The sequence below is a fragment of the Gadus morhua genome, chromosome 21, assembly GCF_902167405.1.
Source record: "Gadus morhua chromosome 21, gadMor3.0, whole genome shotgun sequence".
Lineage (NCBI taxonomy): Eukaryota > Metazoa > Chordata > Actinopteri > Gadiformes > Gadidae > Gadus > Gadus morhua.
The window spans coordinates 21,243,972-21,271,687 of NC_044068.1; the positions used below are offsets into that span (position 1 = coordinate 21,243,972).

The window sequence follows — 27,716 nt, forward strand, 5'->3', positions numbered from 1 at the left end:
ATAAACAAACATGTCAGATTATTTCCATGCGTCGGACCTTCAAGCTGCTCTGGCAGCTCTAACAAGCGTACAGGAGGCTTTCCGCGTAATGTACAGGATATGTACGGATAGTATCAGTGAACAGAGAAGGATCTGTAATTACCTCTATCAAAATTTGGATGCACCAATTCGTCTGAGGCGAGCCAGACGGCTTTGGACGAGACCTGGGAGATCTAGTTGATGGTGGGATAACTTTGTGGAAGGAGTACAGTATAATACATTTTTGTCTTTCAAGAAGGTTGTTTCATATCTGGCTGTAGGTGAGTTTGGTAACTAAGATTCCTAGTGTTGAGAATTACGATTGCTTGCTTTAATTTTCTATCTGTTACTGCAGTGTGATTTAAGCCTTGTCTGTTGTGATCAGTTAAGTGGTCGTTCTTGCTAGTTTCTGCCACTTACGGTGGGAACAAAAGCATTGATAGCTGGGCGGAGCTAAGTCTGCCTGAGCTACCTTGCCCACTTAAGGGCTAGCTGTTATTAGCGTCAGCTGTAGCGTCAGGACCCAGCAAACGAAGACTAAGGGAGTCTCTCTGCGGGAGTCCCTCAAGGAAGCCCCGGGGAGGCCACCTGCCCTATTGTAGCTATGTGTCGTACTTCAATCATTGTCAGGATTTCAACCCGCAGACGGCGCTACCATGGCTCCTCTGCTCGGCGCAGTAACCCGTCTAATCTTCGCCATCCACCTACCCGTGCTTACACTGACGTGGAGGTCATGGGAGGACTCTGGAACTGCCAGTCAGCGGTCAAGAAGGCAGACTCGATTTCAGCCTACGCGTCCCTCATGACCCTTCACTTCCTGGCCCTGACAGAGACCTGGATCACTCCAGAGAACTCTGCTACTCCTGCTGCCCTCTCCACCGTCTACTCATTCTCGCACACCCCTAGACCATCCGGGCGAGGAGGGGGGACCGGACTCCTCATCTCGCCCATGTGGTCCTACCAGGTCCTTCCACGAGAACACTTGGCCAGATCTGCGTTTGAACTCCACGCTGTCACGGTCACCATTCCTATCAAGCTCTCCATTGTGGTGATCTACCGTCCTCCAGGTCCCCTCCGTGACTTCTATGACGAGATGTATGCCCTCCTCAGCTGCTTTCCTGAGGATGGCACCCCACTCGTTATCCTCGGCGACTTCAACATCCTGCCAGAGAAGTTGCACTCACCTGAACTAACCAACTTTTTCGCCACCTTTGACTTAACACTAACCCCTTCTCCTTCCACACACAGGGCCGGGAACCAGCTTGACCTAATATTCACCAGGTCCTGCGGCACCTCTGCTCTCTCCGTTACCCCGCTCCCTGTGTCTGACCATCACTTTGTTGATTTTTCTCTCCCCTTGAAATCCTCTCCCTCCCTCCTCTCTAGTTCCCACATTGTCACCACTCGCCGTAACCTCAAATCCCTCTCTCCCTCTACGTTTGCCTCTACTGTTCTGTCTTCACTTCCTTCTATCGAACGATTCTCTCAACTATCTACAGATGAATCTTCAGACACTCTGCTATCCTCCCTCTCCTCCTCCTTGGATTCCCTCTGTCCCTTCTACTCCAGACCAGCGCGATCCTCACCGCCCCCGCCTTGGCTGTCCCATCCTCTGCGGTCTTGTAGAACAAAGCTGCGAGCAGCTGAGAGGAAATGGAAGAGATGAGACTGTCCTAATGATCTATCTCACTATCTTTTCCTTCTTTCAGATTTTACCTCTTGTGTGTCAACAACCAAATCTGCCTTCTACCGGAACAAAATCAACTCCTCTGCATCAATCCCCAGGAAACTGTTTTCCCTGTTCTCGTCCCTCCTCAACCCTCCCTCACCCCACCTCCTTCCTGCCTCACTGCGGATGACTTTGTTACCTACTTTACCCAGAAAGTGAAGGACATTAGCTCCTCTTTTATCCCTGCCTCCATTCTCCCTCTTCCCATCCCCTCCTCTGTCATTACCCAATTTATCCCCCTCACCTCTGACGAGGTCAACAGAATAATAACATCTAACCATGCCACCACCTGCCCCCTTGACGCTATCCCCTCCTCTCTCCTCCAGGATGTCTCAAGTGACATCCTGCCATTTCTCACATCAATTATCAATTCCTCCCTCAGAATAAAGCCTCTCCTCAAAAAAACAACTCTTAATACCACCGACATCCAGAACTACAGACCGGTATCTCTTCAATCATTCCTGTCTAAAACACTGGAACGTGCCGTTGCTAACCAACTGTCCTCCTATCTCTCATCTAACAACCTCCTTGACCCTCACCAGTCAGGCTTCAAGAAGGCACACTTCACCGAGACGGCTCTCCTCGCGGTGACTGAATCCCTCCGTGCTGCCAGAGCCTCGTCCCTCTCATCGGTTCTCATTCTCCTCGACCTGTCCGCAGCATTTGACACGGTGAACCACCAGATCCTTCTTGCCACTCTTGCCGAACTTGGCATCGCTGAATCTGCTCTTTCCTGGTTCACATCCTACCTGACGAACCGCAGCTATCAAGTGACATGGAAGGGCTCCTTGTCCAAACCTTGCACGCTTGAAATTGGTGTCCCTCAAGGCTCTGTACTGGGGCCTCTTCTGTTCTCCCTCTATACCAGGTCTCTGGGCTCGGTAATTGCATCACACGGCTTTTCCTATCACTGCTATGCTGACGACACTCAGCTATTTCTCTCTTTCCCCTCATCTGAGAAAACCCTGATTGCAACACGCATATCGGAATGTCTGGCGGACGTCAGCACCTGGACAACTGCCCATCACCTGAGGCTTAACCTCAACAAAACCGAGCTCCTCCTAATCCCAGGGAAAGACGGCCCACACACGGACTTACTGGTCACCGTCGAGAACATCACTGTATCTCCCTCTCCAACTGCCAGAAACCTCGGTGTGGTATTGGACAATCAGTTATGCTGCACTGCAAACATCACTGCGGTCGCCCGATCCTGCAGATTTGCACTTTACAACATCCGCAGAATCCGGCCCTTCCTCACAAGGGAAGCAGCTCAGCTTCTAGTCCAATCACTGGTCATCTCCCGCCTCGACTGCTGCAACTCACTCCTGTCTGGACTTCCTGCCTCTGCGATTAAACCTTTGCAGCGCATCCAGAATGCGGCAGCGCACCTCGTGTTCAACCTACCGAAGTTCTCCTATGTGACCCCCCTCTTCTGGGACCTCCACTGGCTCCCTGTAGTAGCTCGCATCAAATTTAAGACAATGGTACTGGCATACAAGGCAGTCGATGGAACTGCCCCTGCCTACCTCCAAGCATTGCTAAAGCCACACACCCCAGCTCGATCCCTCCGCTCAACTACCTCAGCTGGACGTCTGGAACCGCCATCGCTAAGAGCTAGCAAAGGCCGTTCAGCAAAGTCACAACTTTTCTCGGTTTTGGGACCTCGGTGGTGGAACGAGCTCTCTGCCGCTCTCAGGACCGCAGAGTCGCTCACTATCTTCCGAAAAAGACTCAAGACTCACCTGTTCAGAGTCCACCTCGACTCTGCATAGCCACCCTCCCCCTTCTGGCCACCATTGTACACTGTATTATTGCAGCATATTTCGAAGAAAAAAGTCCAATCCCGGGTTGCTTTTAACTCACTTTATTTGTTATAAAGTAGGCATGTTTCGGTATGGTAAATTATGAAGCTTAAGGGAGAGAATTGTATCTAACGCATGGAGAGGAAAATACCGTGATCTACTTCAAGCCCCCGGGCATAGGCCCGGTGGCTCTCCGCCGTCTACCTATTGAACTCTGGCCTGTTCACTTGACGTCCTCCGATAGAGGACGTCAAGTGGGCGTGGCCTATGCAGTGGGCGTGGCCGGGGTGACGTAATGGCTTCGGCGTCTTCACCTATCTAAAGGTGCTGCCTTCTGTGGAGGGAGCAGCCTTCAATAAGGTCTTGCTCCCCTTGTGGCTATGTGAGGGTAATGCAGCTTCTTAAAATACTTAACAATCCCTCCTTGGTCATCTCAGATGACCATACAATAATATTTTAAATCATAAACACCATTTACCACACCGAAATCATAGTCAAAGTAGGATAAATCATCAACACCATCAACCGTGTGGGAACAACTCCATAGAATAGAGAAAAACCACTACGCGTCCCCATAATACTGAAACGGCATTCACCTTGGTGGGTCTCATAGGAAATACAGGTCATTATTAACAATACAACAATGAACATATATCTTGTTATCATACAATCATATGGTCAAACAACACACAAACAAAAGTATCCATAGAAATCCTAAGCTAATACCTTTCGGTTATGTGCTACAAGGTCATACAATTTTCAACATGTGCAAAAGTAAAGTAAAATTTGGTAGTCATAATAAAATGTTAAAAATTCAAAATTATTGATAGGCTAGCATGGATTTGGGTGGTTCAGGTGATCTTCGTGTATTGGTGCGCTGTTGCATGTGGGTGGTTTTGGGCGTTGTTATTATCGTAGCCATTGTTTCTTCTGTCGCGGTCGGGGCCTGTAATTCATGAACCCAAGACTCGTCCCTCCTTGTCAAGGGCTCAGCTCACAGAGCGGTTAATTTCACATCATGGGAGCCTCCTTCAGGCGTTCAATCGTCGTCGTGACGGCAACAGGAAATCTGTAAACAACCGTCTCAAAGAAGATCAACAGTACCATTATCAATGCAGCGATACAGAAATAACGGGTTGCACTCGCAACCAAACAATACTATATAATAACAAACACAACCCGTCTTGGTTGTTCAATAATTAGTTATTCAAGTCCTTTAACCTTATTTGTGGAAAACTGTACGAACTGTTGCTGATTATGATATATGTTATTTATACAAACAATATCTTTCTAATGGTGGACAACCAAAACAGAACCGATTCAAATCCTGCTGTTATTTGATCTCCTCATGTGACTTGCTCGGCGGTGGTAGTTTGTAGGCTCCGGGTGTGTCTGCATCTGGTTCTGGAACTTTTGTTTCTATTGTAGAAATACAAACTCATGTACAGCAGTTAGTTGTCCAAAAACATATTTCCTTTAATTCAAATTTTAATTGTTTTACAGTATCTACTTTGATTTAATTTCACACTACATCCCTCCTTGCGCATTGCTTCAGCCATCCGCATTGAATGACAACCAAACCTAACAACGCCGTAGTGCAACCAAGTTGAAGTTCCTTTCCTTAATAATCTGTATATAAACCAATCTATTGTGAAGAGAAATGAAAACCAGTATACAAAACCAAAGGTCGATATTGGTGGGTCTATGCAGCCGTCTTGAGACCACACTGTTCTCAAATGCACTAAACCTTAAACCATACATGAGTCAGTATACCCATGTGTCGCAACTTATCAGAATGAAAAAAAATATATCATACTATGAAACGCTGACGTTGTATCAAAGCGTTACAGCAGCAGCAGTGGCATTTGAAAGGTGAGCCCACTACTTCTGAATCTAAATTGAGAACCCTAGCATATAGGTTTCCTTCCCAGCAGATGTATCGCTAATCCATTTCTTATCTGTAACCAAAAAGATGTAAAAGGGAAATAACAATGTTTAAATTTGCATGTTCAATATCACTTGTGTTTGCATGTTCAACACTCACTGTGTTAACCGTATCTCATAATAACAGTTACCTTCATCATACTACCCGATTGTCCTACACTAACTATGCATATTGGATGACCTAATCTTCATTTATTCTACCTATTGCTTGCATTTGATGTTGTCCACACTTTGATTCACTCCTATGTACATCGCATACCACATCAAACGTGCATACGCCTTATTCTCTGCACAACATCCTATTGCGCCACCTTTTGCATACCACATCAAACGTGCATATGTCTTAGCAAAGTGAAGTAAAGTAAAACCCATTTGTATCTTTACTTATTTTATAGCTATACATGTCCCGGACACGTCCATTACTATTTCCAAAACAGTTTTTTTAGCTACGCAGGTCCCAGACCTAACTATACCATTACATGAACAGTATTTATTATTATTATTATCTAGTTTTTTGTTGGTCAACATCAAATCGATACATTAATTCAACCTTCTGACTTACTGACTTACTTAATTTCTCCCTGTGTGAGCCCGTGATTGACAACTCTCCCGGAGCCTCCCCATGAGCCCCACTGTCACCACTCCCCGTGTGAGCCCGCGATTCTCAACTCTCCCGGAGCCTCCCATTGAGCTCCACCGTCACCACTCCAGAACACTGCAGGAACAAGTCGGTTGACGCGTGGCTCGGAGGCTCCCAAGGAGTGCCACAATCCTACGTCTTGACACCTGGTGCAGTTGACGTGTGGCTCGGGGGCTCCCAAGGAGTGCCACAATCCTACGTCTGACACCTGGTGAATTTTGAGTCAATCAAAGGTCAATCAAAACCGTCTAAACTAGGTAGAATAAAGAGTCATCCAAACTCACAACAATTATGCACATCTGGGTATTAAATATATGGTGATATTTTATAAACAAAACAAAAACTGAACCTAAAAGATAAATTCAGAAGTTATCGGTTGAAACAAATGATATTGTAATTGAACTACAGCAGTTGAGCTAACTCCCGCCTTGTGCACCGGTTAAAACCATGTGCATCATTTATTAATTAAACATATTATTTTCGCAGTTGAACCCCGTGTCTATTTGAACCATCCTGGTTCTCTAATATCAATGTGCATGACACAACCCGTGTCTATTGCACTCCTGTTTTGATACACAAAACGCATGAAAACAGACAGAAGGGCCCAGCAACCTTGAAAAACATAATGTCTGAGTGTTAGACATTCGTTACTGCATATACTGCTATTTCCTGAAGAGAGAGAGAGAGAGAATATTAAGATTGGCGTAGTTTGTAGTAATGTAAACAATTAAAATGATGAATGCCGGGCATCCATCACTGCTTGGGTTGAAAAGGCCTGAAGAGAAAGAACAAATTTAGTACAAATGTAAACATTTACAGATTGTTTAAACTATTAATGTTGGTGAATCAAAAAACATTGATTACAACCTACACAAATATTTGCGTGTTTTGCCGATATCAACTAGGGACTGGCTCCCTGTATTTCAGCACCCAGACACACAGACCCCCAAATATACAAACACATATACTAAATGTACATTCTGGTTCCAACACATGACTAGGTGTTAGGGGTGGGAGGGGGCAAGGGGAAGAAAGAACAATAAGAAAAGGGTTAGGCGAGTGGCCTTCTTTCAGCAATATGAATAAGGAAGTGAGGGGAAGAGAGTGTTTGAAGGTAGATCCACGAAGGGGGTGCGGAGGTGGGGGGAGTGGGGTGTTGGACGGGATCTTAAGAGGGAGATGAAAAGGTTTCAAGGGGAGGGAGGCGTTAGAGGGGTGGGGTGGGGGGGGACTCGTTTGTAGGGGGCCTGGAGGGGGGGCGGTGGGGACACACAGACCGTGCCGGCCTCAGCGGAGAAGTGAAAGATAACTCTCGTTAATATACTATTTTGGCCCGATCTATACAGAGACCGATAGTGGAGGACTTCACCTCTCAACCAGTACCAAGAACGATTGAACGACGAGTACTCAAAACAACTCAAGTGTAAAGAAGGGGGGGAGGGAGGGCCTTCAGAGTTCCTTGCAACCGTTGATCTACACGTGTTGTTATGCTAGGCCTCTGGAGCAGCACGATCAGGCGGTGGCTAAAACAAACTTACACCTAAATGTTCTTATAACCAATCCTATTTCAGATTAAATCTTTAAGACAATGAGTTCTACTTACCTCAGACGTGTGTGGCCTGTTGAAGTTGTTTTAGCGTCGAGCCCGCCGGGATTCTCGGGACTTTCTTCCAAACGTCGTGGGTCACCAAATTTGTTGAGTTCTTCGAAGAAAAAAGTCCAATCCCGGGTTGCTTTTAACTCACTTTATTTGTTATAAAGTAGGCATGTTTCGGTATGGTAAATTATGAAGCTTAAGGGAGGGAATTGTATCTAACGCGTGGAGAGGAAAATACCGTGATCTACTTCAAGCCCGCCGTCTACCTATTGATCTCTGGCCTGTTCACTTGACGTCCTCCGATAGAGGACGTCAAGTAGGCGTGGCCTATGCAGTGGGCGTGGCCGGGGTGCCGTAATGGCTTCGGCTTCTTCTCCTATCTAAAGGTGCTGCCTTTTGTGGAGGGAGCAGCCTTCAATAAGGTCTTGCTCCCCTTGTGGCTATGTGAGGGTAATGCAGCTTCTTAAAATACTTAACAGTATTGTATTGTATTGTAGTACTTAACTATGTAGCAACTGCAGTAGCTGCTATCATGGCTTTAACACGGGGAATTGATTGACCTAGCGATTGTGGTACTTGCACTTGGTTCTATGAACATCCTTCCTGTACCGACAGCGATATATTGATGCACTTCTTATGACAAATATACGGTAACCCTTCCTTTTACAGTCCCCTAATTACTAGGTATTTACCCGGTACATACATGGTAAATCATAGTGTATTACTGGGTAATTAGCACTGGTAATAAGAAGGTAAATACAGAGGAATTATCCGGTATATTATAGTGTATTACTGTGTAATTACCACTGGTAATAAGAAGGTAAATACAGAGGAATTACAGCTGAAGTACTAAGTAAAACCTCCACTATTACCCATCAACTCAACTAAGTAGCGTGTAGTTGTATCTGTTTTAGGTTGGTAATAACTCTGTACTTCCTAGGAAATTAGGCAACCAATTCTTATAAACACCTATTATCCAAGGTTTATGTTGGTAACAGCCCACATTTAATGATGTACTATCTAGAATTTAGCATAGTGCTTTCCAATAAAATACTTTTTCTTAGTTATTATTCATAGCTACACCCATTTAGAAAGGGTTTATTCGATTTACCACTATGGAATTACTTACCTGGTAACAACCTCTGCAGGAACAGTTTTCCTCTAGTGTCATGGTACATCTTCTTAAATACTGGGTACGAAGCCGTTTGTTTCCATGGTATTACCAGGTTCTTACCATATAATTTATAATAGATAGATTCCATTATCCATGCAGTCAACACAAACATGTACCATGTACGCTCTGCGACGTTACCAAGTAAAACACGACAATTTACCCAGTAATTAAGCTGAAACTGTACTGTAAAAGGAAGCCTCGTTTGTTTCCATGGTATTACCAGGTTCTTACCATATAATTTGTAATACATTATTCCCTTTTCCATGCAGTCAACACAAACTTGTACCATGTACGTTCTGCGACGTTACCAAGTAAAACACGACAATTTACCCAGTAATTAAGCTGAAAATGTACTGTAAAAGGAAGCCTCGTTTATTGCCATGGTATTACCAGGTTCTTACCATATAATTTGTAATACATTATTCCCTTTTCCATGCAGTCAACACAAACTTTTACCATGTACGTTCTGCGACGTTACCAAGTAAAACACGACAATTTACCCAGTAATTAAGCTGAAACTGTACTGTAAAAGGAAGTCTTGTTTGTTTCCATGGTATTACCAGGTTCTTACCATATAATTTGTAATACATTATTCCCTTTTCCATGCAGTCAACACAAACTTGTACCATGTACGTTCTGCGACGTTACCAAGTAAAACACGACAATTTACCCAGTAATTAAGCTGAAACTGTACTGTAAAAGGAAGCCTCGTTTGTTTCCATGGTATTACCAGGTTCTTACCATATAATTTGTAATACATTATTCCCTTTTCCATGCAGTCAACACAAACTTGTACCATGTACGTTCTGCGACGTTACCAAGTAAAACACGACAATTTACCCAGTAATTAAGCTGAAACTGTACTGTAAAAGGAAGCCTCGTTTATTTCCATGGTATTACCAGGTTCTTACCATATAATTTGTAAGACATTATTCCCTTTTCCATGCAGTCCACACAAACTTGTACCATGTACGTTCTGCGACGTTACCAAGTAAAACACGACAATTTACCCAGTAATTAAGCTGAAACTGTACTGTAAAAGGAAGCCTCGTTTATTTCCATGGTATTACCAGGCTCTTACCATATAAGTTGTAACTGGTTATTCCCTTTTCCATGCAATCAACACAAACCATATATGTTCTGCAACATCGTTCACCAGTAGTTAAGCACTTTAATTGTTGTTATAAAACCCCAAACCACTGTTGATGAAAGGCATATTAAAATTAAACAAAATCAAAGGCTTATCTTTCAAACAATGCATATCTCACAAACAGGCACTGAACACTGAAGAAATCGGAAAAAAAAAGAGCCGTCCACATCAACTCAATTTAAATGTTACTGATGGTGTTTTCATAAAACACATGACATTGTTATGGCAAGTGACCACAAGGAAGACTGCTTCAACCTCTTCAATTTGAATAAGCGGTGAATGCCATGCAGCAATCTGCCTATGGGAGCATCTTTGTGGTCATTCGCAAACCAATGAGTCCACTCGATGAATGAGAGATGACTCTTTAGTGTCTTCTCTGTGAGGTATCCCTGCAGTCTCCACATCTGGGATTTGAAGGCTGACCAAGACCTGACCAGATACATCCAAATAGCCCCTTCCATACTGTAATAAAGAATCAGAAGACAAGAAAATAAACATTAGGACTGTCAATTAATGAACATTTCTAGAACATGTAGAACTCAAAGATTATTTTGTTTATTAGTTAAAAAAGGATGCTGGTCCTCTGGCCATTGTGTTTGGTCATATTGAAAAGAGAAAAAGGCATAGCCATAAATACAGTTCATAGGACGGGAGGGGACAGGCTGTTAGCTCCGGTTAGCACTTTAGCATCGAGCTAGTGGAGCTTCTGTCATTCAAAAAACTCGGACATATTGTTTAAAACCTATAACACCCAATTTATTAAAATATCCGGAATTTAATCGGGCTCTCTCCCATAAGTACAGTTAATAGGACGGGAAGAGACAGGCTCTGTTAGCCCCGGTTAGCGCGATGCTAAAGAGCAGCTCTACCGGAGCATGCCACCTCAACAGGTGCAAGTTAGCTTCCGGTTAGATATTCGCCGGATATTCGGTTTACCACCCAATCGGATTCATCAACATAAGTGCAATACATTATGGGCTTAGTATGTTGAGGACGGTTTAGGACACCGTATCGCGAAAAATCACAAACACATGTTGGCGCCATCGATGTCTGTGCAACAACGTCATTTACGTTCTGGCTGCTACCTGTTTTAGGGACCGTCAGCAAATTACACTCACCGACTGGTGGCAGAGACGTTACCATGGAATTGTTTCAGGAAATTAATTACACAAATATATTGCAATATAGTTAATCATAATGCAGTTAATAGTTTAATATTCGACAAAAATCGACTAAACTGTATTTGAAATTATTAATTGCATCCCGTTTAACAATAATGCAATATATTAGCAAAGTTACCTGCAGTATGTAGCAGCCCACCATTGGCAACTACTACTACAATCAGGTGACAAAATGTATTTTTTTAGTGATTTTTATGTTATTTTATATGATTTATTTCCAGAAACAATTCCATGGTAACGTCTCTGCCACCAGTCGGTGAGTGTAACTTGTTGACGGCCCCTAAAACAGGTGGCAGCCAGAACGTAAATGACGTTGTTGCACAGACATCGATGGCGACAACATGTGTTTGTGATTTTCGCGATACGCCATCCTAAACCGTCCTCAACATACTAAGCCCGTAATGTATTGCACTTATGTTGATGAATCTGATTGGGTGGTAAACCGAATATCTGGCGAATATCAAACCGGAGGCTAACTTGCACCTGTTGAGGTGGCATGCTCCGGTAGAGCTGCTCTTTAGCATCGCGCTAACCGGGGCTAACAGAGCCTGTCTCTTCCCGTCCTATTAACTGTACTTATGGGAGAGAGCCCGATTAAATCCGGTTATTTTAATAAATTGGGTGTTATAGGTTTTAAACAACATGTCCGGGTTATTTGAATGACAGAATCTCCGCTAGCTCGATGCTAAAGGGCTAACCGGAGCTAACAGCCTGTCCCCTCCCGTCCTATTAACTGTATTTATGGCTATGCCTTTTTCTCTTTTCAATATGACCAAACACAATGGCCAGAGGACCAGCATCCTTTTTTAACTGATAAACAAAATAATCTTTGAGTTTTACATGTTCTAGAAATGTTCATTAATTGACAGTCCTAATGTTTATTTTCTTGTCTTCTGATTCTTTATTACAGTATGGAAGGGGAGATTTGGAGGTACCTGGTCAGGTCTTGGTCAGCCTTCAAATCCCAGATGTGGAGAGTGCAGGGATACCTCACAGAGAAGACACTAAAGAGTAATCTCTCATTCATCGAGTGGACTCATTGGTTTGCGAATGACCACAAAGATTCTCCCATAGGCAGATTGCTGCATGGCATTCACCACTTATTCAAATTGAAGAGGTTGAAGCAGTCTTCCTTGTGGTCACTTGCCATAACACTGTCATGTGTTTTAAGAAAACACCATCAGTAACATTTAAATTGAGTTGATGTGGACGGCTCTTTTTTTTGTCCGATTTCTTCAGTGTTCAGTGCCTGTTTGTGAGATATGCATTGTTTGAAAGATAAGCCTTTGATTTTGTTTAATTTTAATATGCCTTTCATCAACAGTGGTTTGGGGTTTTATAACAACAATTAAAGTGCTTAACTACTGGTGAACGATGTTGCAGAACATATATGGTTTGTGTTGATTGCATGGAAAAGGGAATAACCACTTACAACTTATATGGTAAGAGCCTGGTAATACCATGGAAACAAACTAGGCTTCCTTTTACAGTACAGTTTCAGCTTACTTACTGGGTAAATTGTCGTGTTTTACTTGTTAACGTCGCAGAACGTACATGGTAAAAGTTTGTGTTGACTGCATGGAAAAGGGAATAATGTATTACAAATTATATGGTAAGAACCTGGTAATACCATGGAAATAAACGAGGCTTCCTTTTACAGTACAGTTTCAGCTTAATTACTGGGTAAATTGTCGTGTTTTACTTGGTAACGTCGCAGAACGTACATGGTACAAGTTTGTGTTGACTGCATGGAAAAGGGAATAATGTATTACAAATTATATGGTAAGAACCTGGTAATACCATGGAAACAAACGAGGCTTCCTTTTACAGTACAGTTTCAGCTTAATTACTGGGTAAATTGTCGTGTTTTACTTGGTAACGTCGCAGAACGTACATGGTAAAAGTTTGTGTTGACTGCATGGAAAAGGGAATAATGTATCAGGGGTTTTTCGAGAAAAAATTCACAAGGGGGAAAACATCAAACATCGCGGTGCGGAGCTTTTGAAAATTTGAGGTAGAAATGGATCATTCTGAGGCTTGTGAAGGACCAGTATGTTGACTCGTATAGTAAGGCCAAATTACTCAAAATGGCTAAGTTACCATAGATGCAGAACATTACATACAGTAATGTATATAGAAAAAAAAACACGTACTTCGGGAACCTGCTGGAAGAACACTTTCTTTATTATTTAAATTAGTATTTTAAAACACTGTAAACTAAGTCACCAAACGCTATATTTTCTTTCTTCTCAGACACTCTCAGATTCACTGATCTGATAAATTTGGTTCGGGAGAAGAGATAAAAGCCCGCCTACACTGTAAACTGATTGGTTGACTTACCGATCCAGGCCAATCAGGAGGCGCCTGAGGCTCACGTGCACACTGCCTCATGCACAGTTTCTAGATCCCTCTCTGTTGTGCTGCGCGCTCGCTACACAGATGCGAACGCGGTTAGGAGCACGTCTGTCTCCTGTGCGCGGTCTTGCTCGCTCGCTCTCCATTCCGGGAGATTTTAAGTAATTTAAAATTTTCGACAAGGAGGCGCTGGGTTGAAACAAGGAGGCGCAGCGCCCCTCTTTCCCGGTTTAGATTAACCCCTGATGTATTACAAATTATATGGTAAGAACCTGGTAATACCATGGCAATAAACGAGGCTTCCTTTTACAGTACAGTTTCAGCTTAATTACTGGGTAAATTGTCATGTTTTACTTGGTAACGTCGCAGAACGTACATGGTACAAGTTTGTGTTGACTGCATGGAAAAGGGAATAATGTATTACAAATTATATGGTAAGAACCTGGTAATACCATGGAAACAAACGAGGCTTCCTTTTACAGTACAGTTTCAGCTTAATTACTGGGTAAATTGTCGTGTTTTACTTGGTAACGTCGCAGAACGTACATGGTACATGTTTGTGTTGACTGCATGGATAATGGAATCTATCTATTATAAATTATATGGTAAGAACCTGGTAATACCATGGAAACAAACGGCTTCGTACCCAGTATTTAAGAAGATGTACCATGACACTAGAGGAAAACTGTTCCTGCAGAGGTTGTTACCAGGTAAGTAATTCCATAGTGGTAAATCGAATAAACCCTTTCTAAATGGGTGTAGCTATGAATAATAACTAAGAAAAAGTATTTTATTGGAAAGCACTATGCTAATTTCTAGATAGTACATCCTTAAAAGTGGGCTGTTACCAACATAAACCTTGGATAATAGGTGTTTATAAGAATTGGTTGCCTAATTTCCTGGGAAGTACACAATATCGGTGTTATTACCAACCTAAAACAGTTACAACTACACGCTACTTAGTTGACTTGATGGGTAATAGTGGAGGTTTTACTTAGTACTTCAGCTGTAATTCCTCTGTATTTACCTTCTTATTACCAGTGGTAATTACACAGTAAAGCACTATAATTTACCGGATAATTCCTCTGTATTTACCTTCTTATTACCAGTGCTAATTACCCAGTAATACACTATGATTTATCATGTATTTGCTGGGTAACTACCTCTGTATTTACCTTCTTATTACCAGTGGTAATTACCCAGTAATACACTATGATTTACCATGCATGTACCGGGTAAATACCTAGTAATTAGGGGACTGTAAAAGGAAGGGTTACCAAATATACTTATTGTAAGTCGCTTTGGATAAAAGCGTCTGCTAAATGCCCTAAATGTAAAAATTTGTAGCTGATGAAAATGCGTGGCGTGAAAACTTCCGCATGTCCAAAGATGCTCTTATCGCTTTAAGTGAAGAACTTCAACCTTACATCGAGGGTGAAAGGCCCAACATTAGGGCACCTGTCGGAGTCTTGAAGAAGGTAGCTTGCACGTTATAATATTTGAGCGACGAGGGGCGCCTAAGGAAAACTGCCAACGCTTTCGGTTTATCCCGATCAACTGTGTCAATTATCCTCAGACAAACTTGCAAGGCCATAACTGACTACCTTGGTCCAAAGTACCTCCGGTTGCCATCTTCTGTGCCCGAGGTAGAGAAGCTTGTTTCCGGATTCCAGAAGGGCCATGGAATGCCCCAATGTTTGGGCAGTAGATGGGACTCATATCGAAATTAAACAGCCAGCCGTCAATGCCATGGACTACATTAACAGGAAGAGCAGGTATTCCCTGAATGTCCAAGCGGTCTGCGACCATAAATATAGGTAGGCTAAAGGTTTTCTGCTTTTTCTGTAGCCCATATAGGTTTCACTACATTGTTATTGTATACAAGTAAAGCACTCTGTATTTGTACAAATTTAAAATATGTTATTGGTTTGCCTCACAGATTCATGGATGTGGCCATACAATGGCCTGGAAGTGTCCATGATGCATGTGTCTTTGCCAATTCCAAGGTGAACACCTACTTGAAGACTGGCAAGATACCTTCACTGGAAAAACAGATAGTGGATGAAGAGGAGCCCATACCCGTCTTTCTCTTAGGAGACCCTGCCTAACCCCTTCTCCCCTACCTCATGAAAGAATATTCTGGTGGAGGCTCTACCCCATCAGAGCAGTACTTTGGACTTTGTTTGTGTAGGGCCCGTATGGTCTTTGAATGTTCATTTGGTCTGCTCAAGGGCAGGTTTTCAGCCCTGAGACGGCCCATGGACATAAATCTCGCCGACCTGCCAAGTGTCATCTACGCTTGCTTCGTCCTCCACAATTACTGTGAGGCCTGGAACGACACTGTAGATACCTGTGTTGAGCAGGAGGCCATACAGTATGACAGGGATCTGCAGCCTCCCACCCAGACAAACACCTATCTGACTGACTAATGAGTTGAGAGGAAAGAGAGTGAGGAGATCCTCACCAAATATCTTGACCCCTAATGGCATTTGAACTACACTGTGCACAGGCGGACAGTGTCCAAGGTGGCTGACTATTGGCTGTACATTCTCTACAGCAAGGTGAACACTGGGTCTACAAGGACACTTCAATTCAATTCACAGCACTTCAATTCACACACAGCATAGCATTATTTACATTAGGACTTTCAGTTAAACTAACAAGCACTATGTTCCCTTATAAGTTAATTTGAAGTTGATCCTCATGATCAAAATGTTTAAGCTCAGGTGTGTTGCAACATCAACTTGTTCAGACTGCAAACTTCTCATTTACTTAGATTTTTATTGCAATAGTCAAATCAAAAAACAAACAAGGCAATGAATAATAAAGTACCATATTAACCAAAGCACAGAGTCTCACATCTTTTTTTACTTCAGGGCAAACCTAGTCATACTTACAGAACAGATAAATATAAAAATTAAATTAAACTGTGTGGCATCCCGCCCCGTAAACCTCGGCCCAGGCGGGTCAGAGGTGTAGTCGTGGACGGCGTATACCGCCGCCACCCACTATCCGTCTACCCGAGGCTGGGACAAAGGGTGGAGGAGTGTGGCATCCCGCCACTTAAACCTCGGCCCGGACCAGCCCGATGGTTGGTCCTGGATGGCCGATACCACCGTCACCCACCAGCCGGCGACGGAGAGCACCGACCGAACCCCAATCAGCGAGATTGGGGGACACCTGGCCGAAAGCCGAGGAGCCATGTTAGAAGGAGCACGAGGACTGACATTTGGGGAGGCCAGGAACGGGAGCGAGGAAGGCGGAAGCGCTCGGGTCCGCGAGCGGCTAGAGGCCCACGGAGGCCCCAGAGTCCGCGAGTGTAACGTATTGTCTCAGATATATGCAATAAATGCCGAATGAGGCTTTAACCCTCACTGCCAAGCGTGGTTTATACGTGGAACCCGGCTCATTGGGAGAACCGGGTTACCACAACTGGTAAATATGGTTAACTGGGTTTATGCATCTAAATGATAATGTAAACATGAAATGCGTTTGTAAAGTTATCTTCACATGTATCATACTTTGTGGCCCATATCACTTTGTAGCCCACTAGTGGGCATCTGCCTGGTGGTGAGAAAGAATGAACTTAAAGTGCTTAAAACAGTAAAAACTAGGCAGGTACTGAACAAAAACAGTGCAACAAAATGTAAACAAATTGTGTCGAACTCAGTTTTCCTACCAAGACACAGGATCATGGTGGTGTAGTGTGTGAATGTGCGGAGCCCATGGGTGGTGTAGTGTATGAATGTGCGGAGCCCATGGGTGGTGTAGTGTATGAATGTGCGGAGCCCATGGGTGGTGTAGTGTATGAATGTACTGGGGCCATGGGTGGTGGGGTGAGTGAATGTGCGCTGTGTAGTACTGCATAGGTGGGGCACGGTTTAGTTGAGGTTGACATAAGTGTCTCACAAGGACATCAAAACTGTTGCTCATTCTGACATGAGCCTCTGCAATTGTGTCCAGCCTCGCACTGTTGCGTCTCTCAGCCTTCTCCATTATATCTACAATCTTCCTCTTCATGTCGAGGTCGGTCTGCACTGGATCCACACAAAGTTTTTTCTGGAGCCTTTCGCTTCTATGGCCATCGAGCCTTGCCTTGAAAAGAGCAGAGAGAAAGTAACATTCATTAGCTGATGACAGTGTTGGTATTGACAGTGAAAGTAGTCCTACTTCTACATTTCCACTCATGGAAGTACAAAAGCAGGCCTAATTGCCTTCACATGTAAGGTAGTGTTTTGCAAAAGACTCAACAAGGTACAGTAGTCGTGGATATAACAGCATGTAACACCATTCTCTAAAGCCGTGCTTATTAAAACAAATACATGCTCTATCATGTTTGATGTCAAGTAACCTTGAATTTTGACAAGGTTTTTCCAAAAAAGGAACAAAGTAAAGATACAGGAACTTGATTACAGTATTTAAGTGTACTCCACGGGTCTTAGGTCTAACCATAGACAGTCTATGGGTCTAACAAGCTGAAAAAAACATACCTGAAGTTGGCCTCTTCGTCTCTGGAGTGGGGTCTGGGTACTCGAGGTCTGGGGGCTGACACTTTCTTCAGTTTGCTCAGATATGCTCGATTCACTGCAAGAATCCATAGTGTCGCCGTTGACCTCGGCAGTCTCAACAGCATTCTCCAAAGAGGTGGTGGCTGGCGACCCACCCCATATGTCGCTACACAAATCAAAAAAGAGTGTGATAACTCGCCCATGGCCACTCTTGCGTTGCGTATCCACGGCCCCCCTGTACTTCATCCTAACGGTTTTAAGCTTAGATGCAACTTGTGTTTTATTGATCTCAGTTGCATGTGGATAGGAAGTTACTCTCGGTTGGCCGTATGGGGGAGTAAGATACTGCTCTATGAATGCGGTCCATATATCTGTGTATTTGGTCTGGTAGGACTCTCAGTCCACACCTTGTTGCGCCTTCGTTGCTTTGTAGTCCTGTGTAACCTGAAGCAATAATTACACTTCTTCGTCTGACCAGACGAAAATTTTCTTGTTACCGGCGGTAGCCATGTTTTGTTTTTCGCGGCATAGGTAAGAGAAGAAGTAAGATTCTACGCATGCGCTCAGACATGGCGGTGTTGTGTGATAGTGTATCACAGCACCACCTAGCCGCCTGGCATGCATACCCAATCGAATTCCACGCACTTTTGCGTCACCGTATGCACGCAGATTTCCTCCCGAAAACGCTTGTCTAAACACGGAATAAAAAGTGAAGACGCGACGCCACTTTTGCGTCTTCTCTGCAGACCGTCATTGTGTAAACGTAGCCTAAGTCTGCTAGCCATACTTCCTGCTAGGGTGTATATCTCCACCTAGTGGCAAGGATGAATGTAGCATATCCCACAAATGGCATGGCCCTTCAGTCGTCAACCCAACTGAACGGGGAGGCTGAACATGCCGTCGACGGAAAGAGCAGCCCCCAGGGAGCGCACCAGAGCTACAGCCTTACCGATGGCCAGGACACCAACGAATTGTAGAGGCTCAAGCTGCCTGGTGTGTACCGGGTGTCGGAGATCGTGGTATCTAATAGGGATGTCAGAAGATGGAGACTTAACAGCACGGGAATACTCATCGGGAATTCACTGGTGTCATCTACCCACTGTCTACTACTTCCACACAATACTGTTCAACTCCCATCACCCTAATCACTAGTGACTGAAGCAGGGGCGATTCTAGGTTCTGACTTTTGGGGGGGCTGAATCCCAGGACAGGGGTCTATGAAGTAAATAAAGTCCTGTCCAAATGTTTTATTCCACAACCTTTATATCTATCTTAATTACTATGCTGTTGTATGTCTAAACCAATAGCTGGCAGTGTCAGCTAAAAAATGCAGTTCTGAACAACTAAAGTGATGAAAGGAAAAAGACTGTTTGGATGAAGGAATAATCCATGGATGTGAACAAATTTGAGGTATATTAAATTTCCTTTGTGTAAGTTTCACTCAAAAATGACCATATTTTACCTTTTTTTTATTTACAGTTACTGAAACACATTGGTACAACATGTACTAGATCAATAATATGAGAAACATGCCACTTTTTCGGGAGCACTAAATTATGTCACCTCAGTTTCATGGACCAATACAATTTTATAAATTGTATCAACATTCATTTTTATTAATGTATGTTTATGCAAAAAAATCAACAAGTACAACATCTACTAGCCGAATACTATTATTAACAAACCACTATTTCGGGATCACTAAACTACGTTGTCTCACCTTCAGGGACTAATACATTTTTATAAATCTTCTGATGCAAAATAATCTTGTTGTTCTGATGCAAAAAAAAAAAGGGTGCTAATTTTCAGTAAAAAACAAAAAGCTGTCATTATTTTATCAGCTGAGGGCGTTTTCATTGCCAACATGAGCTAATCAACAAGTAGGCCTACAATATGTTCTAGAACAGTGATTCTCAATAATTTTCCGTCATTCCCCCCCTAGGCGCCCTCCCTGAATTGAAATAGCCTACTATTGAGAACCTGCTAATATTTATTCATTTAGATTAAGAAAATTAGCGGAGATAACATCTGCAACAACTTAAAACTATTTCCAACTTCAGTTTATTAACTCAATTTGTAACATTTAAGCAAGACTGCTAAGTCTGTGTGAATCTCAAAATGGATATCAAGAGCAAATGATTCACTGGGGTTTGCATTTAATTTAAAATATTTTTAAACAGTGAACATTGGTCACTTGCCAGCTTCATCAGCTTATTCCCTTTCGAAAAAAATAATATATGTTCATCTTTCAAGCATCAATAAAGACACCAAGTCTCTCTGTCATGACTCTGTAAGATCAAAATTCTTGTAAATCTTCTGACCCTTGAATAAATAAGACACTAAGTCCCGTCTGCTGCTCGCGCCCCCCGACACCTTTTATCAGCTGAGGGCGTTTTCATGAGTCTCATAGTATTAGAACATGTGGTACTTGTTGATTAGCTCAGTTGTTATGGCAATGAATACGCCCTCAGCTGATAAAATAATGCCAGCACCCATGTCAACTTTTTCTGCTCCTTGCACCTTATCATGCTTATCATGCTACGCAGCATTGCAAGCCCCTGCCGACTAAAACATGAAGCAATTCAAGAGGAGGCATAGATAGAATCGCCTTGTGGTCAACTGTCATTTAATACATCTGACAGATTATGTCAAGGTTTTTAAATGAATATTATTATTATTACCTGGTCATGTTATTACACAGCTGTAAATCTTGGATTTTCTGATAAAGACTAGCTAGCCTTTTTGACAGACAAAACAGCAGAAACTATGTTAGGTGCGCTCGTGCTGCATTTTTGGTTTCATCAAACAGGAGACCCCCACCCACAAATCAGAGGTTAGAGATTCCTGCAGGAAGGTTGTGCTCGATTTCACTAGCGGCTAGCCCATTTGAGCCTGTTCATTAGTGTACAACATCCATTCTCTCATTGCTTGTGTAAAAAAAGAAAGAGGTTGAATAGGGCGAAACGATAGGGTGGGCTAAGGCAAGTTTTGGGTGGGCTTGAGCACACCCAAAAGAGGTCTAGCTTTGCCAATGGACTGAAGTGATATTTAGAGATAAGGAAGAAGACTTGAGGATAAGATCCAATGTATCTTACTTTACTACTTTACTTCAGGTTAGGTTCAGGAACAATACAACACCGGTAGTAATGTATCACTCTGCATATAATATAATCTAGTTCCATTTACATACCACAACATCCCCCCTGTTGAGCCAGAGAATAAGGAAAATACATAACACTGTATTAACACTTTTAAAAAGTAACTCGATTCAGTGCTTATTAAAAACCTTAAGCATTAACATATCATGAGAATGATTCAATCCATTGACATTGTCAAACTATTATTTTTTCTTTCTCTCTCTGCCATCCAACACATTTAAACATATTCCTCACATGACAGTAATGTTTCACTCGGTTTTTTTTTAATGAAGATCAATCTCGCTGTTAGACACAGTCCTTGTAATGAGATGGTTTGACCGCAGCCCTTCCTACCCTTGTATGCACTGGCTGAGGGCTCTTTGGGTCTGGTGGCTCAGTCTCAGTTCCACAGGGTGGTGCGGTCTGTGATTGATCGCTATGACCCTCATGTCCTTTGTCCAGTGTGTGTGGCTCAGCAAAGCTGAGTCTTTTTGTAGTTTGTTGTATTTGTGTGGTGTATGGTCTACGCAAGTGACTTCTGCAACGTCTTATCTTGTTTCCATTTGGTGTTTGCTGAATGTATCTCCGTGGCTCATTGCACTTTTGGGAGACAACTTCTGGGTGCCATGTTCATCTGTCTTTGTTCCACACAGTCACATGTTGTCCAGGATGGAGTAGAGGGAGTTCTCTGCGACAGTCGCAGTTGTGGTGTTTTTTCATCACAGCTGCTCTGTGAGCCGGATGCTGTCTGTGTCCCTCTTTACCATGGATCTGCTCGGCTCGGCAGTACGGTGGAGACAGGCCTACCAAAAAGCAGTTCCGCAGGTGAAGGCAGTTTGCTGTCAATAGGTGTCACTCTAATTTGTAGCAAGGCTTTGTGTAGGTGGTCTTTGTTTTGTTGTGTTTTCTTCACGGTGCTCCTGACGTGTCGCACATGTCTTTCAACAAAGCCATTGCTCTTGGGATAGTGGGGTGAACTGGTGGTGTGTCTTAATCCCCAATATTTTATCATCCTTTGGAAAGCTCGTCCTCTGTACTGGGATAAATTATTCTTCTGGACGTCCGAATAATGACATGTACGACTGCATTTTCTGTGTGACTGCATGGCTCGATACTGGAGTAGGCACTTTATCCACAATTGGATATTTTGAGTATCTGTCTGCAGTCAACAAGTAGTGGTGGGCTGGTGGCCATTGATTTCAAACAGGTCAGAAGCTATTGACTGCCATGGTTTTGACGGTATTTCATGCGGTTTGAGAGCTTCTTTTGGATTTGCATCTTGATGTTCTGCACAAACGCTGCATGATTTGGAGGCTCTTTCGATGTCGTCATTCATCTTCTTCCAGTAGATATGTTGTGTTTTTTCTATGCCCTGATGTGATATGTGTAGCTGTATTAGGATGTCATCAGTCGTAGAGTCTGGGTTAGGGTTAACCCTAACCCTGGAGTCAGGAGTCATATTCTAAGGCAGACAGGTACTGGTTAGGGTTAACCCTAACCCTAACCAGTACCTGTCTGCCTTAGAATATGACTCCTGACTCCACAGCGAGTTCATCTCTGAATGGCCAATATGGACGCAGGTCTTTGGGTAGATCCTTTATGGTTTCCGGCCATCGCTGATAAATGAGTTCCTTCAGTGCACTGAGCTTTGGATCGGCAGTAATTTGGATCCGCAGAGCATCTTGCTTTTTCCTTTGAGAAGTTTATCATGGCGATGCACATATGGTTACAAGTGGTTTGTGGTCTGTTATCACAATGACTTTCCGTACAGGCAAGTGTGATGTAGTTACATTCCACAAACTATTGCAAGCATTTCAGGTTCTATGTTGCCGTATCTTGATTGGCAGTCTGTTAGATTCTGTCAGTCTTTGACCCGAATGCAATGGGTCTGTTATTCTGCACTAGCGCTGTCAAGTCAAACCAAAGGAATGACCAATATAAACCCACAAACCGGAAGAAACCATTGTCCGGTCCATGTTGCGCAGAGACTATAAAAGGGGCAGGACACCACACCAAACACGGAAGTAACTTGGACGGCAGCTTAAAAGAAGTGCAGTGCTCGTCCTTTCCAAAACATGGTAATACCGTGCAACCAAGGCATCCACAAACACCAGAGTGGCAGCCGGTATGAAACCGAGCTCATAAACAAAGATTGTGGACAATTTAATTGAATGTTCGTGCAAGTGCTAGCCCGCTACCGTTAGCCACAGGGCTGGTCGGTAATGCTTGGGTTAACCCTATAAATGCCAGCTTGGACGATGTATGGACATTCATTGAAGAATGTTTGTTTAAGTTAAATGGATTGAGTTATGATACGTGATTGTCTAGTGAGATCATATTTAAAAGGATTATGGTGGAATGTTATTATTTAAATAAGAAGTAAATATTATATGTAGTGGCAACTTATTTAATACTCTTGCAGGACGTAAAGTTTCTGTACTTTTGCTTTTTGTAAGGCAATGAACTCCAAGTAAATCCAAGAAGGAAACGAGGCCGATGTAAAAGGAAAAAATTTGGCTACTTATTCCCAAAACACAATCCACACTGAACAAAAAGTATGTTTCCAAGCATAATCTTGGGTATCCGTTGTGTCACCTCAAACTAATTGACAGGAAAAGGTAAGTTTCTTATGCCTCAACTACGGTTTAGCTACGTTAAGATACGTTAAGCTACTTTACTACGATTACTATGATTAGCTGTGCTTTACGGCAGTACACAATTTGTGGCAGGAAAAAATAAGAGCATAATAAACCCTAATCTACTGAATAGACATCAATCACATTAAAATAAAACATATCAGTTTAATTTCACATTGTAAAGCAACCTTTTTCTGGTTTTAGGATTCAAAGGTTTTTCACCTGGCTAACAACCGAATAGCTTACAACTTACCATCAATTGAGAATTCAATAAGAAGAGAAAACCATTTGTTTATTGAGTGAAACCCAGTAGGAACTCTGAGTGGAGGCACCTATCTCTTTCAAGTGGAGAATGCACAAAAAAGGGAGAGAACTAGACAAGCGCCATGCCCAGGGGCGGCCTTCCCTACAGGCGGGTTGGGCGGCCGCCTAGAGCGCCATCTAGAGGGGGAGCGCAAAATAATGCGCCCGAAAAAAAAAAAAAAAATTACTTATCGGCCACGTCTCTCCCCCCCCCCCCCCCCACCCGTCAACAATCGCTCCATACCCCCCCCCCCCCCGTCAACAATCGCTCCATTCCCCCCCCCCCCCCCCCCCCCCCCCCCCGTCAAAAATCGCTCCATACCCCCCCCCCCCCCCCCCCCCCCCCTCGCCTAGAGCGCCAAATGTGCTGGGGCCACCCCTGGCCATGCCTAGGCCTTTTTGTGATGCATCTACCTCAAGCGTCAGTGGTGTGCTTGCATCATATGCCGCCTTTCCATTGCAGGGTGCAGTACGGTTCGGTTCGCCTCAGTTCGGTAGGAAGGGGGCGGTATAGCCCAGCTCAGTTCCGAGGTTGCGTTTCCACTGCCGACAGTACCCTTTATGGTAGGCCGGATGTCGATCGCCGCGGTAGCTAGGTAAACATTGTGACATCATAGCAGCGCGACACAGTGTAGCCTGCTCAATAAAATCAATGGAAAAGTTGAACGCGACATCTTAAACCAAGAGCTACCATGGAAGTCGCCCAGCAACAGTTCATGGCCTTTATGCTTTTCATATGGCAGTTAATCAACTTCCGAATGCAAGCTTTGTTTGACGAAAGTTTGGAGGCTGAAAGGACAAGGACAAGGACAAGAGCAGCCGAAAAAAAGACATTTTTGGAGCTGATTCAGGATGCAACCGATGAAACCGATGGCCAGACAAAGGCGATGACGCATACGGGTAAAAAAATTTATTCACGCGTGTAACAAAGTACTTCATCAAACGTGCTGTTGCTAACAAACTTATCGTCTTGTTGGTCAGTCATAGGTTCTCTACAACAGCCTAACCTTCATTGAATTGCAAAACATTTCTCTTAAACCAGGAGCGATACCATATTTTATAAACTCCATATTGTCGTGTTGATAAATCGCATTTTTCGCAAAGAGTAGAATATTTCCAACTGAATTGTTGAGTACAGGTATAAATTTACATGGATAGAAAAGTGAAGTTCAAGCCTCAACTAACTTTGCTAACCCCACCTCCTTATAAGTACTTTCATTAGTTATTACTTATAGTTTCAATACACCTCTGCAACACAAGCAATACATTTGTTTATTAAATTATGTTTGCTATTTGTGTCTTTCAGATGCTTCAGCTGTTGGACATTCACAGCCGCAGGCCAACAGTTTGGACTTTCAGCCGAGCCAGTACCTGGTGGGAATCGATTGTTCCAGAATTCACCAACAGACAGTGGGTGGATAACTTCAGGATGTCAGAAGAAACATTCATGTACCTCTTAAACAAGATGCGTCCAGCGCTGCAGAGGCAGGACACAAACTTTCGCCTCTGTGTCCCCCTAAAGAAAATAGTTGCCATCGCACTGTGGAAGCTGGCAACCAACGGTGAATACAGGAACATAGGCCATCTTTTCGGTGTGAGCAGAACGACTGTTTGTCGATGTGTGCAACAGTTCTGCAATGCTGCCTGCAAGGTGTTGGCTCCAGAAATTATGTTTTCCTGACCAGGAGAAACTCAAAGAAATGGCAGCCTACATTGAGCAGAAGTGGGGCCTTCCGCAGTGTCTTGGTTCCATTGATGGGTCACACATACCAATTATAGCCCCACAGGAGTGCCATGTTGACTACTTCAATAGAAAAGACTGGCATTCCATCATCCTTCAAGGATGGAAAATGACTTTTTTGGAGCGTGTGTGCAGGAATGCCTGCGAGTATGCATGACGCTCGAGTTTTGAGAACGTCCACAATGTGGGATTTAGTGGAGCGTGGAAGACTTTTCCCAGCCTGTACCAGGAACATTGCCAGGGTAAATGCGGGTCATTACATTCTAGGGGACTCTGCCTATCCGTTGCAGAACTGGCTCCTCAAAGCATTCCCTGACGGTTGAGTGCAGTACTGCTGTACAATAAAAGAGTCCGCAGGGCACGTGTTGTGGTGGAGAATGCTTTTGGAAGACTTAAGGGGAGTTGGCGTTGCCTTCTGAAAAGGAATGATAACAGCATCGAACTGGCCAAAACGATGATTGTGGCTTGTTGTGTAAAAAACAGTAAAAATACAGGAATATTTATTTACATATTAAAACTTAGAAAAAAAGTCTTCACACAAAAAAAAGGTTCAGAGGGTCAGGCCCTGAATGGCTGGATCACGGCACAGGGTCGCGGTGTCCAAACGCCTGCACCCTCTGGCTGAAGGTTTGGAGGAAGGCTGTGTTGAACGCTGCAACTTGCGCCATCTGCTGCATGCTCGTTGATCCTCATGCAGTCTAGCATCGATGGCATCCTGTAGGGCCTCCTCTCGAGCGACCCGGTGTCTACGGTCCAGCCGCTCCTCTTCCCGCTCCTGCCGCTCCTCTTCCCGCTCCTCTTCCCGCTCCTGCATATCCCGGATGCTCGCTGTAACATCAGTGGCCCTACTTCTTTTGGCTGTAACAGAAAGGAATAGTGGACATCATACAAATTGTTTGATCATTGCATGCTTCTCATTGTACTGATATGCAGGTACACACAATGCATAATTGCACTACAATTCCGATTACTAAAATGTGGCAATGTAGGTGTGGTTAGATGTAGCTCAACTTTCATCATATAAAGCCGTAAAACGTAATTTTGTAAACATGTGTAGCAAAGTGATTGCTAGGACTTACCAAAAGCAAAAGACCGTGGATAGGTGGGGTTGGTGGTGTTGCAAAGAGCAGCACTCTCCACTGGGACTGGTGTAGATGTTCTTGGTGGTAGTGTTGGGCTCATACAACGGCTTGACCCCATGTCTTCGTCCTCTGGGAAGGCCGAGTCAGGCACTTCCTGGTTGCGAGGTTCCTCACCTGAAAATTTCACAAATTAAAGTCTCAGTCAGGCCAACTGCAACAATAGCTAACAAATGACTTTAAACAAAAGACTTAATCACCGGAATGGTAAGTAATTTCTGACAAAGGACTGCCAGCTTACTGGCTAGCAACCCAACACAGCAAACAATTCGATTTAACGCTGTGAAATTATCCCACTTTCTTTAAACCCTAATGTGCATATCTAGTAGGGATGGGCAAAATGATTCTTTTCCGGGAACTAGTTCTTTCAGTTCAGTTCACTATAACGATTCGTTTATTTGATTCGGTCGTTTTGATTCGTTCGTTACGTCAGATTACATCTTAAAAAAAATAAAAAAACTTTTTTTTATATATATATATTTTTTTTTTAATTGGTCATGGGTCCGGATAGGACCGTCAAGACCGCAGTCCGCCGTTTGGAGGTGCCTGCTATATAGTATATCGAACGTCCCACCAATATTTATACCACTTGCTTACTCTCTATATTTCATTCATGGTTTTACATTTATAATTTTATTTTACTTTACATTTAATTCTTCATT

General features: G+C 43.4%; 1 protein-coding gene across 1 annotated transcript; it reads right to left on the reverse strand.

Annotated features, from left to right (window-relative positions):
- Positions 1-24,539: 24,539 nt before the first annotated feature.
- Positions 24,540-27,471, reverse strand: LOC115533931 (zinc finger CCCH domain-containing protein 13-like). The gene is made up of 2 exons (XM_030344448.1): positions 26,995-27,471; positions 24,540-26,773 (listed from the first exon to the last, which is right to left on the reverse strand). The coding sequence occupies exons 1-2, from the start codon at positions 27,113-27,115 to the stop codon at positions 26,466-26,468; spliced, it is 429 nt and encodes a 142-aa protein (XP_030200308.1). The 5' UTR covers positions 27,116-27,471; the 3' UTR covers positions 24,540-26,465.
- Positions 27,472-27,716: the final 245 nt, after the last annotated feature.

What these genes read in the sequence shown, in the direction of transcription:
- LOC115533931 (XM_030344448.1), bottom strand. Translation starts at nt 27,115, where the DNA reads ATGGGGTCAAGCCGTTGTATGAGCCCAACACTACCACCAAGAACATCT. An exon ending in TCCACGGTCTTTTGCTTTTG is followed by an intron (nt 26,774 to 26,994) that starts GTAAGTCCTAGC and finishes TTTCTGTTACAG; the next exon opens with CCAAAAGAAGTAGGGCCACT.